Raw genomic sequence first — 19,149 nt, 5'->3', positions numbered from 1 at the left:
TTTGTCGCAGTTTTATTACACAGCGACAAGTTTACTGCGGTGTCGTTCTTTTGTTTTTGTACCATATATTTAACATAATTTGTTGTTTGTTTGTTTGTTCATGTGGACTGGCGTGGTAATTAGGGGTCCCGTGACTCCGCATACATAAAAATGAATAAAGGGTGGCTGGAACTCGAAAGTGACCCAGGTGGGTAGTCAGTTAGCTAGCTGGCTAATATTCAATAATCATACATAGACTATATTCAAAATGTTATGGAACATTCTAGACTGTAATCGTTAAATAATGTCCAACTACAGAGAGATTTAATAATGTCATATAGGGAACTAGTTTAGCATTTAAAGTGTTGGGTCATTACCTTAGCTCCAATTGAAATCACAGGCTAGCGAGACTGCAAGCTAATCTTTACAGTGAGTTGTAAGGACGCTTAATAAATTGAACATTTTACATTTTTGGGTAAATGCTTGATTCTGTAACATCTGAGCGTGTATTCGTTACGTTACGTATCAGGAATTTACCAGGAGCTAATTGTAGTGTTATTGTGTATTCTTCCGGAGACATTGCTTATGTATTATTATGTATTATGTATTATTTTGTATCGCTGCAGTTATTAGGATAAACAGGCTACCAGGTTGTTGCATTAAATCGATTGTTGTTAATGTATTTGAGTAATTCCCTCTGTCACTTATGTGACAATTATGTGTAATGTGTTATTATTATTATTATTATTATTATTTATTTGTCTTGACTCAGGACTCTTCACGCTCCTGGTGGAGGATTTTGGTGAGTTAACCCACATGTTCCTATAAATAATGTGTGGCCGTTGTCTCGTGTTCAGCAATATTAAAACTAAATTGTCTCTTTAGGTGTGAAAGGTGTTCAGGTTGAGGAGATATATGATTTGCAGAGCAAATGCCAAAGGTATTTGCATCACTTGTTTTCTTATTGTATGCAGTTAGATGGTTTTGCCAGCAAACGCTATATGCTGACTTCTGACTTTCTTCAGCCCGGTGTATGGCTTCATCTTCCTCTTCAAATGGATAGAGGAACGCCGATCCAGAAGGAAGGTGTCCACACTGGTAGATGAGACCTCAGTTATTGATGAAGAAATTGTCAATGACATGTTCTTTGCTCACCAGGTATGTGTTTCAGTACATGGTACATAATATCATCCTCCATGATTCTGGTACAGCCAGACCCTGGGTTAAGAACTTCTGACTTATAAACAGACTGCCATACATATTACTATATTCAAAATTTTGGTTAAATACAATGGTTTTTGATGATGAATGCACATGCTCTTGAAAAGGTGTGGCTTCAGAAGTTTGTTGTGTACAGCCGAAGTTCAGTACCATTTGTATATTATTATTATTGTTATTATTATTGTTATGTGCTGATTCATTCTTTTTGGATTTACCTACAAATTCGACTTAAAGACAGACTGAGGGAACAGATTTTGTTTGTAACCTGGGACCTGCCTGTGTTCATGTTTGTCTCTTGGTGAACTTGATCTGGCTGTGAGTGGTTAGAAAGCATTGAAGAATGTTGCATATATTTTGTTTTCTTGTTTGTTTTTTTGTTTAAAACTGGGCAGTGTTGGCTTAATGGTTAGGGAAGCGCACTTGTAATTGAAAGATTGCAGGTTCGAATCCCCGACCAGCAAGGCACCACTGAGGTACCCTGAGCAGGGTAGCGCCCCCAAGCACTGCTTTCTGGGCGCTTAATTAGCTGCCCCCTGCTATGGCATGATGCCACATATGGGTTAAATGCAGAGGACACATTTCGTTTTTGTGCACTGTGTGCTGTGGTGTGTCAACAATGACCAGTGATCACTAAATAAAAATAAATAAATAAATAATTCAAAATATTTTCATTGTAAGCAAGTGTTAAATTTGAAGACTAACTACTACAAGTGTACTTCTCATGTGCAGCAGAAAATCCAAGTCTATGAAATGTATTACTGAGCTAAGCAGTTCATGATTTCCAGACCAGTTTCTGAAGTGTTCTGACATTCAGGGGGCTGTGCTGAGCTCTATCTCTGCCATGTTCAGCTCATCCCCAACTCCTGCGCCACCCACGCCCTGCTCAGTGTGCTCCTCAACTGCAATGGCGTGGAGCTGGGACCCACCCTCAGCCGGATGAAGGCATTCACCAAAGGCTTCAGTCCAGAGGTAAACCCCAGCCTGGGATGGGTCTACAGCAGGAGTATTCCACTGATGCATTGAAAGAAGCCCACATTGCTTCTTAATGAGATTAATGTGTCTTTGTTATTTTACATATCAATTCTTAGAAGTTGACCGTGGCATTTCTTAGCTTCTTACCAAGGGACCAACCATTTCCTAGCTGTAAACATATATTTACGCCTTTCAAGGGTTTAAAGGCAAAATAATTTATTCGTTGTGAAATTTCAGTGGGCCCTTTCCGAAATGAGCTCTGAGAGCAAAACAGGGAAAACCTAGTTTGGTGAAGAAAAACAGCTTCAGAGGCTGCCAATGAAAGTCTAGTGCTTTGTATAACAGTTTTTGCTTAGTTGTAATTTCCTGGATGGCATGGAGGTAGGCCCAAATGAGAAATAAGTGTTGAAAAACACCTGCTCATATGAACAAAAGCAGTTCATTCGGCTGGTATTTTGGGCCTGAATGTTCAGTATGCTGTATGGTCTCTTAACAGGCGTCTGTGCTGGTCCTAGTAGTCCTATTATTATTTAACACTTTCTCGACAGAAGAATTACAAAACTGCCATACTGTGAGATTCTGTGATTAGAATTTTCTCTCGTAAGGTAGAAATTTTACAATATTTAAATTTAAGATCTTAGGAAAGGTAATTGGGAGTGGACCCTGGACAGTCGTTATAATGTCTGGGATGCAAAGCTAACTTTCACTGGTGTCTAGTCACTGCAAAGCATAGGTTTTCTGATATGATAAAGTCATCATATTGTGCTGTTGCTGTTCTGCTCCTTTAAGAGTAAAGGATATGCAATCGGAAATGCTCCTGAACTTGCCAAAGCACACAACAGTCATGCCAGGTGAGCACTTTCGCCTCTGTCGACGCTCATTGTGTAGCTGAAGGCCATTTGGCTTCATTGCTTCCTCTTTGTTTTATATGCAAAATTCTGAGCAGGACCTTTTGCAGTTAAATTCTGGACTGTGTCGTTACATGGAAGCTGTACCTTCTGCTTTGTGCCCCTCGGGGCTTTGTCTTCCCTGGACTGATAATTAGTTCCGCTAACTGATTTTTATATGGTGACCATTTACAACTGTGAAAACAGCAATCCTCTGTATGCTTATTTTATGCTGAAGGAAACAGGCTTGTATACCAGAAATAAGCATTTGTCTTCTCTTCCCAAGTGGGATAATTTATTATCGTAATTAACGATCACAGCTTTTCATCTCGTCTGCTTGCTGCCTCCCAGACCCTGGGCTCAGTCATGTACGTGTGCGTTGCAGGCCCGAGCCCAGGCACCTGCCAGAGAAGCAGAATGGCATCAGCGCGGTCCGGACCATGGAGGCCTTCCACTTCGTCAGCTACGTTCCCGTCAAGGACCGTCTGTTTGAATTAGACGGCCTCAAGGCCTACCCCATTGACCACGGTACGGTGCCCGCTTCCTTCACTGAAGCTGTCTGCTCATTTATTGGGTTACTTGTTGTAGTTGTTTTAATATCATATTTATTTAGTGAATAACCTGTTTATACTGAACACCACCCTATAATTTAAACAGGCTTAATGTTTATAGATATTCATAACAATTCTGGAGCTGTTAATGTTGTGTGATTCTATATGCCCATGTCATATACAGCATTGGTGTTATTCAGATTTGAGCTCGTATTTGTTTTATGTCACTGAAATTGTATTTATTAAGTTGTAAATTATTATTGCTTTGAACTTACTGGTCTGTCCGTGCTGGTTGTAGACTGATTGCCAGGCTGCTTGTTTGCTTTGTCTGGTTCCCTCTCTCATGGATGCTAAACACATCATTTGCCAGCATTGCTGTGTTTTACTGTGTTCCATCTGGTTTTGGTCTCCTCCCCTTTTCTAGGTCCGTGGGCAGAAGACGAGGAGTGGACAGACAAAGCCCGCCGTGTCATCATGGAGCGGATAGGACTGGCTACAGCTGGGTGAGCCCTGCTGCTTTCACTGCCCCCTGCTGGCTGATATTCATCGCAGAATAATGTGCACTTAGCTTTTGGTGCTTTGTAATAGAAACATCCATGATAAAACTGTTCTGTTGTCATTGCAATCTTAGTGAGCCATACCATGATATCCGCTTCAACCTGATGGCTGTGGTTCCTGACCGGAGGATGAAATATGAGTCCAGACTGGAGATCCTGAAGAAGAACAGGCAGACGGTGCTGGAGGGCCTACAGCAGGTAGCTCGTGCTTCCGGCCGAATTAACACACATGCTAAAGCGTGCACTCATGGGTCAGGGGTCACCATGGCTCTGACCTTGTTGTGGGCCTACAGCAGGTAGCTCGTGCTTCCGGCCGAATTAACACACATGCTAAAGCGTGCACTCATGGGTCGGGGGTCACCATGGCTCTGACCTTGTTGTGGGCCTATAGCAGGTAGCTCAGGCACCTGACAGCCTTAACACACATGCTAAAGCGTGCACTCATGGGTCGGGGGTCACCATGGCTCTGACCTTGTTGTGGGCCTATAGCAGGTAGCTCAGGCATCTGACCGCCTTAACACACATGCTAAAGCGTGCACTCATGGGTCGGGGGTCACCATGGCTCTGACCTTGTTGTGGGCCTATAGCAGGTAGCTCAGGCACCTGACAGCCTTAACACACATGCTAAAGCGTGCACTCATGGGTCGGGGGTCGCCATGGCTCTGACCTTGTTGTGGGCCTATAGCAGGTAGCTCAGGCACCTGACCACCTTAACACACATGCTAAAGACAAGGATCAGAGAAAGATTCCACACACACACTCGTATGAATGAGAGCAGTGCTCTCTGTTCCCTCTCTTTACTGTACCTACTCCCCTCCCAACATTAATTTGTGCTGTGCTATAAGTAAATGAAGTGCTCTGCTGTCCTGCTACATGCACTCCTACATCAGTGCCTTTTTTTGACCTTTTCTCAGTGTCTAGCCTTTTACTGCTTTTAAAATACATCAACATGCCTTTTTTTCTCAAAGGTTAGCTGTTTTCTATTCTGTAAATCAAGTTTAAGTTAAACATTGAGAGAGAAAAGCTGATTAGAGTAGTGACATTCTATTCGTACCCTTGGGGAAATTGAGTTGTTTTCACATATACAATTTTGCTCTCCATGAAAGACATACAATGTACATGTACAGGTGGCAGCAGTTTTGTGGTCAGAGGACAGAATCAGCTAGTATCTGGCTAGAGCAGTGGGGTGAAGGGTCCTGCTGAAGGGCTCATCAATGCAGTTATTACCCTGCCGGGTACGGGATTCAGACCCGCGTCCCACCAGGTACAGGATTCGGACCCGCATCCCACCGGGCACGGGATTCGGACCCGTGTCCCACCGGGCATGGGATTCAGACCCATGTTGCTCCAGGCACTGGCACAGATTCCAGGGGAGTTATACATTTTTCTGGTGTTTGCAGCTCATCCGAATGACTCAGCCTGAGTTGGTCCAGGACCGTAAGCAGCAGGAAGCTTCATTTCCTGAGGACACACCCCCTGCTATGAAGCATGAGCTGGATGCCAACACTGAGAGCACAGCCACGGCTGAGATGGCTGCTCCCACAGGTTAGCCTCTGCATGTTGGACAAGGCTTCTCCAATGGAGCAGCATGAAATGAAAACAGCTTTCTGTGCTATAGCAGTGTGGTGGTATACAGCAGGCCCCTCCCACAAAGACACAGTCTGTAATACATAACAGGCCCCTCCCACAAAGACAGTCTGTAATACATAACAGGCCCCTCCCACAAAGAAACAGTCTGTAATACATAACAGGCCCCTCCCACAAAGAAACAGTCTGTAATACATAACAGGCCCCTCCCACAAAGACAGTCTGTAATACATAACAGGCCCCTCCTACAAAGACCCAGTCTGTAATACATAACAGGCCCCTCCCACAAAGACACAGTCTGTAATACATAACAGGCCTCTCCCACAAAGACACCGTCTGTAATACATAACAGGCCCCTCCCACAAAGACACAGTCTGTAATACATAACAGGCCCCTCCCACAAAGACACAGTCTGTAATACATAACAGGCCTCTCCCACAAAGACACAGTCTGTAATACATAACAGGCCCCTCCCACAAAGACACAGTCTGTAATACATAACAGGCCTCTCCCACAAAGACACAGTCTGTTGTACATAAGACTTCTCCAGTACTGAGCTGGCCCCTTCCCCATAAAGCAGTGTGTATAGCACAGAGCAGGTCCCTGCCACAATGGCTGGTTATACAGTACAGAGCAGGCCCCTCCCACAATGGCTGGTTATACAGTACAGAGCAGGCTCCTCCCACAATGGCTGGTTATACAGTACAGAGCAGGCTCCTCGGACAAAGGCTGGTTATACAGTACAGAGCAGGCTCCTCCCACAATGGCTGGTTATACAATACAGGTCAGGCTACTCCGAATATGGCTGGTTATACAGTACAGGGTCGGCCCCTCCCACAATGGCTGGTTATACAGTACAGAGCAGGCCCCTCCCACAAAGGCTGGCTATACAGTACAGAGCAGGCTCCTCCCACAATGGCTAGTTATACCGAACAGAACAGGCCCCTCCTACAATTGCTAGTTATTCAGTACAGAGCAGGTCCCTCCCACAAAAGCAGAGGCTGAACTCCCATATGAAGCATCGTTAAAACATGTATCTGCCCTAGTTCTTATTTTTAGAGTTCCTATTGTACCTGTGTTTCTAACAGCTAGACAGTGGCTGATTGTATTCCAATACTGTGCTAACCTGCCTTGCACTGCATATTTAATATCCACTTTCAGATCCTGCAGATCAGCAGAGCCTCCGTGGCCAGCCCCAGACTGCCCACGCCTCGCTGAGTCGGGGCAAAGCCCCTCTCAAGCAGCCAGGGCCCACTGGAAATGCGCCACCCGTCAACAGTCCCAATCCCATTGTTCAGCGCCTGCCTGCTTTCCTGGACAACCATAACTACGCCAAGTCTCCCATGCAGGCCAGTGGGGGCTGAGTGTTATCTGTGCTGAGAAACGGCAGTCATGCAGCGCTTCACAGTGTGGGGTTATGGGTATTGGGGGTTGGGGAGGCTTAAGGGGAATGGGTGGTGTTCTGGTGAGTGGATGGGCTGAAGTGGATTGGGTGGGCTGAAGTTGATTGGATGGGCTTAAATGGATTGAGTGGGGTTCTGGGCATTTGGTGGGGTTCTGGGAAGTGGGTGGGCTTAAGGGGAGTGGGTAATGTTCTGGGGAGTTGGTTTGGTTCTGGGGAGTAGGTGGTATTCTGGGGTGTAGGTTTGGTCCTGGGGAGTGGGCGAGCCTAAGGGGAGTGGATGGTGTTCTAGGGAGTAGGTGGGCTTAAGGGTAGTGGGTGGAGTTCTGGGGAGCAGGTGGTGTTCTAGGGAGTGGGTGGGCTTAAGGGTAGTGGGTGGAGTTCTGGGGAGCAGGTGGTGTTCTAGGGAGTGGGTGGGCTTAAGGGTAGTGGGTGGAGTTCTGGGGAGCAGGTGGTGTTCTAGGGAGTGGGTGGGCTTAAGGGTAGTGGGTGGAGTTCTGGGGAGCAGGTGGTGTTCTAGGGAGTGGGTGGGCTTAAGGGTAGTGGGTGGAGTTCATCATGTTCTCCAATAATTGTTTAATTGTAACTAAAAGGGGTAAAGATAGGTTATATACATGCAAATAAAACCACAAGGAAATTCATTGTAAACAAAACACGGCAGATATTTTGCCGTGCTGGAGAATCGCGATCAAATGCTAGTCCGTCACTTCCGGTAAGTGCAAAACGTTAGTGTTCCATTTAGGACAGCACTTACCCATGGTAGTGTGCACTACAGAAGGAAATGCGCAGTGTGCACTACGCACTACATCTCAGTGCACTGACGCAAGTGCGCGATTTCGGACACACCCACTATCTTCCGGGACTGATGACGGTGGAAACCATTTACGTTACAAAGGAATAAAAAAACAATTGGATGGAAAAAAACATTCACGGCTGGGTACACACAATAGACTGTACATATACATACATAATTTACCTTATATGCACAGTAAATTTAAAGAAATTGGCGCTGATTGGTTTTTCGACTGTGACTGTCAGGAGGAGGAAGACATGGCCGCAGGAGTGAGTCGCTCCCGGCCTCCTGGCCCGCCGAATCCCTCCTACTCTGATGATGAAGATGACTATGAGGATGAAGAAGACGAAGACTGTAGCAACACCGATGCACACAGCAGGTCAGGCAGGGGCAGCAGTGACCTTATTATTATCTAGCAATATTTCCTAGATAGCTCATCTTTCCAGTTCTCAGTTTGCTTGTTACATATATGAGATGTCCAATTTCCTGCTTGCTTTCCCATTCACACATCATCATGATGAATAATGAGGCTAACTGATGGCTGATCTGCTGGGTGTAAGCGGTTGTGAGCGGTGGCTATTGGGCACCCCCTACAGGTTCAGGAGGAAGACGGGCCTGAGACCAGGAGGCCGGGGCCTGGAGGGCCAGCTGGCTCTGAACGTGCTGGCAGAGAAGCTGAAGAAGGAATGCCAAAGGAAGGACGTGTCAACACCACTGTCGGTGCGGACGGAGGGCCGCACTGGGGGGATCTGCATCACTGCGCCCTCGCAGCCCTCACCCACGCCCAGCAACGAGAGCACGGACACAGCGTCGGAGATTGGCAGTGCCTTCAACTCGCCACTCCGCTCACCGCTGCGCTCTGCCGCTGCCACCAGACCCTCCAGCCCAGTCACTTCCCACCTGTCCAAGGTGATATTTGGGGAGGAGGACGGTCTGCTCCGCCTTGACTGCCTACGCTACAACCGTGCTGTGCGTGAGCTGGGGGGCGCTGTCGGCTCGACGCTACTCCACCTACAGGAGGACGGCGTGCTCTGCACCCTTGCCGCCACAGGTAAAATGGGCATTTTCAGTCAGATACCCAGCCAGCTGCTACTCCCTGTATTATTTATGGGGATCCTGTCATTGTTTTGGACCTTAGTGTTTCACTGTCAGATGTTCTGCCGCCTGCTGTTAGTTGCTAGTAGTTGTGTTTATAATGTTTGTTTCTTCTCCTATGCCAAAGCCCGTATTTATAGCCGCTGTGCCTTAGGCAGATGTGCCTTGAATGATGGTTTCACATCCTGCTGAACAGGCTACCTTATCAGTAAGGTGTCCAAGGGAGGCTTACAGGTCAGATTTCATCGCTTAAGCAGCCAGTTGGTTTGAATGAAGTTTAGAAATGCAGGATAAGATTTTGTTGTTGACTAGATCTGACTTACACATTGGATGCTCTTAGTAGGTATTGCCACATGATAGATGTATGTCTGCATTCTGAAACTGCATGTAACAGACCTAACACGTGTAAAGTGTAAAAACTTTCCACTGAGTGTTAGAGCTTGAATCGCTGTCTTGTACGCATCAGTGCATAATGATGAATCGATTATTAAGATGGTGGTTCAGTTACATAAATCAACAATGTCACAGTCAGTTATAAGTGAGTTTTCGGGGCAAAATCCTACTTACAGATACTCCTACTTCTAGGTTGCATGGTCTCACACTCACATGCTGCAAAGTAGCAACTCCAGCACCCAAATTTCCAAGAGTACGATGGCAGGGAAAGTCTCATCAATATTCATAAAGGAATTGCTACCTCATGATCTTTGCACTACGACGCTTTTGGGAAATGCTCCTTTTTTGTAGCACAAAAAAGTCATTCTTTTTGTTAGCTGCAGTACCTATAATCAATACTCTGAGGTAGCTAACTAACTAGCCAAGTGAAAAGTAATGTTAGCCTTCGAGATGCACAATATATTGGTTAACGTATCGGTTTTGGCCAATATTCATAAAAAATCAAGATACGTGCATCAGTCCGATGCGTGAATCTTGTTCGATATTGCTGGCCAATATTAAACATATTAAACTTTATCAATATTCAAAGTTAGCAGCGCCAGAGCTAAAGACACATCTACTAAAATAATGGAGATGATGGCATTGGACAATCAGCCGTTTTCCGTAGCGGAGGATGAGAGATTGAGTCTGCTCATTCATCACTTAGGGGACCACCACCTTCTCATTTTCAAATGCAGCTCAGACAAAGATATATTGGTTAGCAAAAAAGTTTTTGGATTACCAAAACCTAAAGATAGAACAATTATTTTATTTGACAAGACCATATAACAAGTTAACCAGCAACCACAGCTTATAAAGCAACCACAGACAATCACAGTACAATAAGTGTATTAGACAACAAACAAAAAAGAAATGTGTTATTGGGGGGGTGTTAGATAATGTATATTGCAAACTCCACAACCCTTGAAGACACGGAATGTTTTCAATGCAGTAGACCCACACGAAGGGGGCAAAAAAAAAGCACTGCAGAGAAAGGTTGAGCCATATTAATAAATGATATGACAGCTCTTTTAAAATGAATGTTACTATATTTATTAAGAGCTACTATCAGTTTAATACTATCAGCGACACAGCCAAGGAAGCCAGCAATTTACACAACACTCAGGGATACACCCTAAACACATGCATTACCAGGGTTGCCAACTCTCAAAGATCTTGGTGTGACCCTCATACTCAACAGACTCTCTCACTCACGCAAGGAATTTTATGGCAAATCTGTATTACGGTAAGTTAAAACACTCATTACAAAATAACGTTTTTGGCATTATCTATTCCCTTTTTTGTCTAGAACACAAATATAAGATGACACCACTTTTTCAGACATATTTTGAGGGAAAAAATCCCCGCATTGTATTCGGGTCAACATGGTAGTTACAATTAATTAATGGTCATATTTGTGATTTTTTTTTCTGTGAAAAAAGTTTGAATAAGTAATCTAATTGAATCACCTTGGGGAAAATGATTTACACCCCTACTGTCTTGGCATATACACATAAATGTAATCTTGAGCCATAGACTCCATTGGACTGCAAAACGTCAAGTCCGTCTCCTTTGTTTAGGAGATACTCCTGTGGACGGCATCAAGCAGAACCCTGCTCCAAGACCAGTAGAGGGCATCAAGACAGAAGACACAGACGACGGTGCTGAAGTGAAACCCAATAAGGAAAGGATTGAGCCTCCTGAAAACAGCACCCCCTATAGGCCGGCTGGGGAGAAGTACTCCCCTAAGGTAATGCGAGTCTGGCCTTGTCATCCGCTACCTACAGTGTGCTGTCACAGGCCAGACTAATGTTCACTGCGTGTCAGTAAATGGTGCTGGGTGAAGGCCAGTGTAATCAGACACCCGACACGCAAGGTTCCCAGTGTCCATCGTCCATCTACCTCTCTCATCCCCCAGTAGCATTTGGAAATATCAGCTGGGTAGAGGTGCTTTTTTCCATTGGATGTAATGCTGCGTGTCTTCCAGGAGCTGCTGGCTCTGCTGAAATGCGTGGAGTCTGACATTGCCAATTATGAAGTGTGTCTCAAGGAGGAGGTTGAGAAGCGGAAGAAGTACAAGGTGTGCTCTCTAAGCCTTATTGGTCACGTTTAGTACCTTAAGAGGTGCTTTGCTCCCAGTCCTTGTAGGTTGACATTAGTGCACCTGGGTGCTAATGTGACCTATGAAGGTAAATTAAGCATTTGGTTAAAAGAATATTACACTTGTCATTTGTATTTTGGTTCAGATTGCTGTAGCACGTCCTTGACAAAAAACAGGCTTTCTGTCGGTCTGCTGCCAGCCTCAATAAATCATTAACTGGCTTTTATTTATTATAGGGAAGAATTAATTTCTCATTATAATTATCAGTGATTAACGCGAAGTTCACAATGTGCCTGCCTGGATGTTCTGCCCAAACTCTAAAAAGCTTAAGAAACATCACTCGCCTTAATTGTTATTCAAATGAATGGCCTCTGTTGGTATTTAAATATATATATTTTTAAATGTAGCTGCCATTTCATTTTTCCATCCTCTGCTTTTTCTCCTTTCTGATTGATCTCTTTCTCCTTCCCGCCAGATCGATGACCAGAGGCGGACCCATAACTATGACGAGTTCATCTGCACGTTCATCTCCATGCTGGCTCAGGAAGGTAACAGCTCCCGCCTCACCCTACCACTACCTGTCCTGCCTGTCCTGGCTGCACCCCAGTGCCCTTACGGTCTCCCACCACCTCTCCCTGCTGCTCCGCCATGCGTTCCCGATCTCCCGCCTCCTGTCCCAGCGCTCTGCCGCTCTCCCGCCGCCTGTCCCTGCATCCTCCTGCTGCCCATCCCTGCGTCCTCCCGCTCTGCCACCGCCTGTCCCGTTGTCTTCCTGCTCTCCCACGGCCTGTCCCGTCGTCCTCCTGCTATCCCACAGCCTGTCCCGTCATCCTCCTGCTCTCCCACCGCCTGTCTCTTGCTCTCCCGCCACCTGTCCCGGTGTCCTCCCGCTTAGCCGCCTGTCCCAGCGCCCTGCCGCTCTCCCAGCGCCTGTCCCAGCATCCTCCTGCTGTCCCGCTGCCTGTCCTGGCTACCCCCCAACACCCTTCCGCTCTCCTGCCACCTGCCCCTGTGTCTTCCCTCTCTCCCGCCGCCTGTCACGGTGTCCTCCCGCTCAGCCGCCTGTCCCAGCACCCTGCCGCTCTCCCACTGCCTGTCACGGCATCCTCCTGCTCTCCCACCGCCTGTCCCGGCTACCCCCCAACATCCTCCAGCTCTCCTGCCGCCTGCCTCTGCGGCTTCCCACTCTCCCGCCACCTATCCCGGTGTCGTCCTGCTTAGCTGCCTGTCCCAGCATCCTCCCGCTCTCCCACTGCCTGTCCCAGCTACACCCCAACACCCTCCCACTCTCCTGCTGCCTGCCCCTGCATCTTCCCACTCTCCCGCCACTTATTCCGGTGTCGTCCTGCTTGGCTGCCTGTCCCAGCATCCTCCCGCTCTCCCACTGCCTGTCCCAGCTACCCCCCAACACCCTCCAGCTCTCCTGCCGCCTGCCCCTGTGTCTTCCCACTCTCCCGCCACCTGTCCTGGTATCCTCCCGCTCAGCCGCCTGTCCCAGCACCTTGCCGCTCTCCCACCACCTGTCCTGGCGTTCTCCTGCTCTCCCACCGCCTGTCACAGCATCCTCCCGCTCTCCCGCTGCCTCTCCCGGGTACCCCCCAACACCCTCCCACTCTCCTGCCACCTGCCCCTGCATCTTCCCACTCTCCCGCCACCTATCCCGGTGTCCTCCTGCTTAGCTGCCTGTCCCAGCACCATGCCGCTCTCCCACCACCTGTCCCAGCGTCCTCCTGCTCTCCTTCCACGTGTCCTGGTGTCCTCCCACTTAGTCACCTGTCCCAGCACCCTACCGCTCTCCCGACGCCTGTCCCAGCATCCTCCCGCTCTCCCGCTGCCTTTCCCGGGCTACCCCCCAACACCCTTCCGCTCTCCTGCCACCTGTCCCGGTGTCCTTCCGCTCAGCCGCCTGTCCCAGCATCCTGCCGCTCTCGCACCGCCTGTCCCGGCGTCCTCCTGCTCTCCTGCTGCCTGTCCCGGCTACCCCCCAACACCCTCCAGTTCTCCTGCCGCCTGCCCCTACGTCTTCCCGCTCTCCCGCCACCTGTCCCGGTGTCCTCCCGCTCAGGTTCCTGTCCCTGCACCCTGCCACTTTCCTGCCACCTGTCCCAGCGTCCTCCTGCTCTCCCACCGCCTGTCCCGGCGTCCTCCTGCTCTCCTGCTGCCTTTCCCGGCTACCCCCCAACACCCTTCCGCTCTCCCGCCACCTGTCTCGGTGTCCTCCCGCTCAGGTTCCTGTCCCTGCACCCTGCCACTTTCCTGCCGCCTGTTCCAGCGTCCTCCTGCTCTCCCGCCGTCTGTCCCGGTGTCTTCCCACTTAGGTTCCTGTCCCTGCACCCTGCCGCTCTCCCGCCACCTGTTCCAGCGTCCTCCTGCTCTCCCGCCGCCTGTCCCGGTGTCTTCCCACTTAGGTTCCTGTCCCTGCACCCTGCCGCTCTCCTGCCGCCTGTCCCAGCGCCCTGCCGCTCTCCCGCCGCCTGTCCCGGTGTCTTCCCGCTTAGGTTCCTGTCCCTGCACCCTGCCGCTCTCCTGCCGCCTGTCCCAGGGCCCTGCCGCTCTCCCGCCGCCTGTTCCAGTGTTCTCCTGCTCTCCCGCCACCTGTCCCGGTGTCCTCCCGCTTAGCCGCCTGTCCCAGCGCCCTGCCGCTCTCCTGCTGCCTGTCCCAGCGCCCTGCCGCTCTCCTGCCGCCCTGTCCCAGCATCCTCTCGCTCTCCCACTTCCTGTCCCAGCTACCCTTTAACACCCTTCCGCATCCTGTCGCCTGTCCCAGCATCCTCTCGCTCTCTCGTTCCCTGCCCTGGCTGCCCCCTGTCACCTGTCCTGGTTGCCCCCCGGTTCCCTCCCGCTCTCCCGCTGCCTGTCCCAGCACCATGCTGCTTTCCTGCCGTCTGTCCCAGCTGCCCGCCTCTCACACCTTGACATGCCTTTTGTCTGACAGGCATGCTGGCCAGCCTGGTGGAGCAGAACATCTCAGTGAGGCGTCGCCAGGGCGTGAGCATCGGACGACTGCACAAACAAAGGAAGCCGGATAGGCGGAAACGTTCACGCCCATACAAGGCCAAGCGCCAGTGACCCCCCCCCCCCCACATACACACACACATACACACAGGGCCTGCTAGGCAGCCTCACATAAGGCTATCCAGCCATGACACTGCTCTTCTCACCACCGCCCAGCACTGACTGGCAGTTACGTCACACCTCTTCCCGCCTTGCCCAGCCAATCAGGATGGACCCCAACCCCCCCACCCCTTATTACATGAGCTGGAAGTGAGCACTGCCGCAAACATGAGAAACTAGGAAATTCAATTTTCCCTTTGTTTTTCTAACCAAACGTTACCAAGAAGGATCATGCATTGAGATGTATAAGTGTATTCGGTGATTCATTTTGACCTCTTGTCTGTGTGGGTTTATGTGATATGATCATGTCTTTCCAATGGTGCCAATGCACTGATACATTTAGTGAACAAATGTAATTAAAAAGTCTGATAGACTATTCATTTGTGTTTGGACTGAAAGTGTTTTTAATACCTTTTACAATTTTTGAATATTACTGTTTAATATCTTACGGTCAGTATGATTTTAAATGGGTTCGGAGCCTGGCGAATGGTGACTTAGCCCTTGTCATGGGGTAGATCCTGTCAGCCACTTCAGGACTGCCTTCCCGTTAAGCTCCCGGTAGACAAATAACCGCAGTCTACTAGGTGATTGTGTAGACTAGGAGTCTGGGCAGTTTAAATTGCATAAAAGATTAAATCACCCAGGTTGAGGTTAAAGGCCTATGGGATGTGTCTTGCACCTTGGCCGTGTGCAAGTGGCCTCTTTTCTTTTGCTGCAGTCTGTAAGGGGCGGGGATGTGTGCATGGAGCTGTATTTCTTTCTGTACGTTTGTTTTTCTGTACCAGCTTGTAGCTGTTATTTCAGTTTTTTTACAAGACACTGTAATTTAATGCAGTAGCGGAATGCAGGAGTTTTTTTTGTCAAAATAAAAATGGAAATCAAACAAACAGCAGCAGAAAAGATTGACTTTTATGTATGTCTGAGGTAGTGTCACCCTCTAGGCTCTGCCTGGGCCTGTCCTCTGGCCTGTGTACTCAGTAAGTATTTGTAGTAGAAAAGACTGCATTCAGATGGTTGAGACAAGTTCCCTCTTTTTGTGATTTAGATATTTATGCTCCATCTGAGAGAATTGAAGTCTTTAAAGGAATCTTATCTTGGAGATTTGGTCCTTGCAAATAACAGATGATAAGCAGTGTTCCTCAATCTGAAAGCCAGCACAAAGCTCACAGACGTTCATAATTAGAAGACTGGTCACTGTCGCTATTGGAGAATCTTTGCTGTTGTACTTTTAAGGAAGACGCTTGAACATCATTAATAAGAGAACAGTATAGCTGTTTCTCTAATTGATGACTAGAAAACTCGTTGTGATGGTAAAATCAATGATTATGAGAATCTTACCTGAAATGACCTTAATTGAAGACATGGCTCTCTGAATGAAGATCAGGGGTATAGTGGACAGAAGAAGCTGATCAGATTTTAAAACCAAATGCATATGTGCGTACTCTCACGCCCTGGACATTATGGGGTTAGGGAGGGTTTTAGCGAGTTATCCCTACTGCCCTTGAGACCTTTGTACCTAATCTCAACTGGCCAAACTTCATCGGTCACCTAAGGCCTGTAACATTAACCAAGAAATTGTTTCTAAATATATTGCTTAGATGAAACCTTAATTACAACCAACTATTATAGGTGTATGCTATTCATTTTAGTCCAGCTAGCCTGCATCCATGTTGTAATACAATAGTCCCACTGCAGGTAAAGTTCATGTTATATATAAATAATTTAGCGGCTGTCCAGTGGCAAACCATTGCTTATTAACATGTAACAGTCAGGGCCTTACTGTCCTGCAATTTATAGCATGTTTCATAAATTGGTACAAAAAGATTTTCAGCCAGTCATTTTCCTGATTCTACTCATCTTAAATTGTTAAAGTGAAGTCTTTATAGATCAGAAAAATTTGTTTTATAGCCACGATATTGTACATTTTGGAGAATTTTACACGCATCTCAACAAGCTGAATGTTGATTTCTATAGTCTGTTAATAGACAAAGGTTAGAATTCAGAATTTACCTAGTGATTGAGGCAGTGTAATCTCATATTTAGTTGAGTGACTCTAGAACTAGTTTTGAGGGCAAATATATTTTATTTAATTCATCATTAGTCTATTTTTTATTTGGCAATGAAGTGTTCTTGAATTTTTCAAACTGAATTTATGCTGGGTGTGGCTATGGTCCAGTTGATTTTGCTGGATTTTCCCACTAGAGGGAGACAAGTGATTTGAAGTTCAATATACTGCCATGTCATGTTTTCAGGATGACTTGTTCACTGTTTTCTGGGAATGTACAAAGCTTTGCTAGTACAGGGTTTTATTACCTTTGCTTGGGCCACAGCTGGCCCTGATTTCTGTCAGCATCTGATCTGATTCATGAGCAGAGGTGGATAGTTCAGGTCCCCAAAGTAAAAATCCAAGTTATTGTTTCAACCAATCAGTTGAGTATAAAGAGTCAGAGTCACCGAGTACTCAGCTGATTGGGTGAAATAAAATCATGGCCTGGGTTTTTACTTTGTGGACCTGAACAATATACCTCTGCTCATGAATAAGGCTTCTCTCTGTCTGTCACAGCACCAAGTTAAGGTTGTTTTTTTTATCATGAAATACTTTTATATCCTGATATTTCGCTTTGGCAAATCCTGTCACACATTCAGTTCTGGTCCTGCAAAAATACAGTCGATCCTTCTACATCCTGGAGGTTAGGGACGTAAGTCCGCTGCGATCTAGAAAAACCACACAAATATTTTTTGGGTCCCCTTGGCGAGCAGAGCGAAAAGACATGAGAAATGCGAGATATCACGTGAAAGACTGCCTTAAACACACGTGGCGTCCTCCAAGCCAGCACTGCACTTATATTTATGTGTCATCTGCAGTTTTTGCAAAAGTCCCATTTAATTTTGTATGCCAACCACACAATATACCAACCACAATGGAGAAAGTTGTGGTGCAGAATGGTCGACTGCACATCCATCTACAGAAATTCCTGTAATTTGACATAATCAATGGCTGAACTGCCAGATTGCAAAATGCAGACAAACCCAGGGCAGTTTCTAGCTATCGAAAACATCAGGAACAAAGAAATTTACCTGGGGCTTGACAGAATTTGAGTGTAAATTACAGTATATTGCAGCTTATTACATTATACACCATTAGAAAGTTTCTTGCCTTGTGCACATTCAGCCATACACGCGACAGGTAGGGCAGCATCCGGTTAGGCTCATCACACCTTCTTATATCATTCTGATCCTTTTACAGCAGGGTTTCAAACTCCAGTCCTGGGGGGCCGGAGCCCTGCATGTTTTTGGGTTTCCCTTCATTTAACACAACAGATTCAACTCCTTGTGCTAATTACCTCACAGCTCTTGAGCTGAATGATTTTTGGTGGAACAGGGAAAGAATTAAGCCACACATGACCAGGGGGTACCCAAACCTTGTGCCCTCTGCTGCCCCTCAATTCTGACCAGGATAAGCTGTTAGAAGATGGATGTTTGGATGGATCAGCCTTATAGTATTAGTGGGAAGTAGTTAAATACTGGATCAAATGACAACTATACTGCTTATCTTCATATTCAGGTACAGTGAGAATGTGAAAGATGGAGTCTTTCATGTAGAATTTGTGTGCAAACAAGTTTTCAATACTGAAAGCGATGCCCTACTGCCACAAGTGCAGCTATCATGTAGCTGTTGGATATCTCTGAAATGCTCCCAGCTGTGGGCTTCCCTATAACGGCAGAGTATCATCTGTGGAAAGGGGCCAACCCAGCACTGGTGCTTTGTTGAATCGGCTAATCTGGGATCATAAAAATGACTTTTCACATTCATGTTAAGCTTCATCTCTTACATCAGTTTTCCCACAAAGCATATTCTGTGCAAGCTTTTAATAAAATGCTAGAATAATGTAATCTCAGGGATGACAACTTTGGTCAACTGCCGTTAGATTTTCAATTTGTCTGCAAGCACATTTACATGTATGTAAGAGTTGTAGCAAATAGTCTGTAGGGTTTGCAAACTACCCCACTGATTTGATGTAGCTAATTTTAGGTTTATAATGTAATAACATACATTTGCACTAAGATTTATTGCGTGAGGGTGAGTCTGGAAGTGTCACGCCAGGTGTTTGAGTTGGCAACCCTATAATTTTCTAAGGACCTCATTAAATGTATAGCAAGAAAACCAGCATATATACACAGACTATCAGTGGAATTTTGTAAACGATATCTAATATAATATTATACATTTTTTATAATTATAAAAATTCCACCCCTCACATAGTAGGGTGATCCTCCAGCAACCGGATCACCCTATAATTGTCTTTATAATACATGATGCTTTGGTACTTGTTTAACTCCTTATTTCTCACCTGATTTGTATATACACTCACCTCAAGGATTATTAGGAACACCATACTAATACGGTGTTTGACCCCCTTTCGCCTTCAGAACTGCCTTAATTCTACGTGGCATTGA

The 19,149-nt window shown here is 46.8% G+C and overlaps 2 protein-coding genes across 2 annotated transcripts; both read left to right on the top strand.

Moving 5' to 3' along the window:
- Positions 1 to 15,578, top strand: bap1 (BRCA1 associated deubiquitinase 1). The gene is made up of 17 exons (XM_023791035.2): positions 1 to 187; positions 752 to 781; positions 865 to 919; positions 1,005 to 1,137; positions 2,050 to 2,169; positions 2,962 to 3,023; positions 3,445 to 3,587; positions 4,035 to 4,113; positions 4,242 to 4,365; positions 5,568 to 5,712; positions 6,916 to 7,103; positions 8,195 to 8,328; positions 8,546 to 9,000; positions 11,057 to 11,226; positions 11,464 to 11,556; positions 12,053 to 12,125; positions 14,513 to 15,578. Exons 1-17 carry the CDS (start codon positions 151 to 153, stop codon positions 14,644 to 14,646), a joined length of 2,175 nt encoding a protein of 724 aa, XP_023646803.2. The 5' UTR covers positions 1 to 150; the 3' UTR covers positions 14,647 to 15,578.
- On the top strand, positions 12,141 to 13,899 carry LOC140592170 (uncharacterized; the record flags this gene model as incomplete). Its single annotated transcript, XM_072714894.1, has 1 exon — positions 12,141 to 13,899. A coding segment is annotated over one exon (1,116 nt), but the record flags the coding sequence as incomplete, so codon positions are not given.
- Positions 15,579 to 19,149: the final 3,571 nt, after the last annotated feature.

Source organism: Paramormyrops kingsleyae, chromosome 8 (genome assembly GCF_048594095.1).
Source record: "Paramormyrops kingsleyae isolate MSU_618 chromosome 8, PKINGS_0.4, whole genome shotgun sequence".
NCBI classification, from domain to species: domain Eukaryota; kingdom Metazoa; phylum Chordata; class Actinopteri; order Osteoglossiformes; family Mormyridae; genus Paramormyrops; species Paramormyrops kingsleyae.
This window is presented reverse-complemented; position numbering and strand designations above follow the sequence as displayed.

Excerpts from the sequence above, each read along its gene's own strand:
- bap1 (XM_023791035.2), top strand. The coding sequence starts at position 151 with ATGAATAAAGGGTGGCTGGAACTCGAAAGTGACCCAG. Across the intron at positions 5,713-6,915 it reads TGAGATGGCTGCTCCCACAG|ATCCTGCAGATCAGCAGAGC; the intron begins GTTAGCCTCTGC and ends ATCCACTTTCAG. Across the intron at positions 11,557-12,052 it reads AGAAGCGGAAGAAGTACAAG|ATCGATGACCAGAGGCGGAC; the intron begins GTGTGCTCTCTA and ends CCTTCCCGCCAG.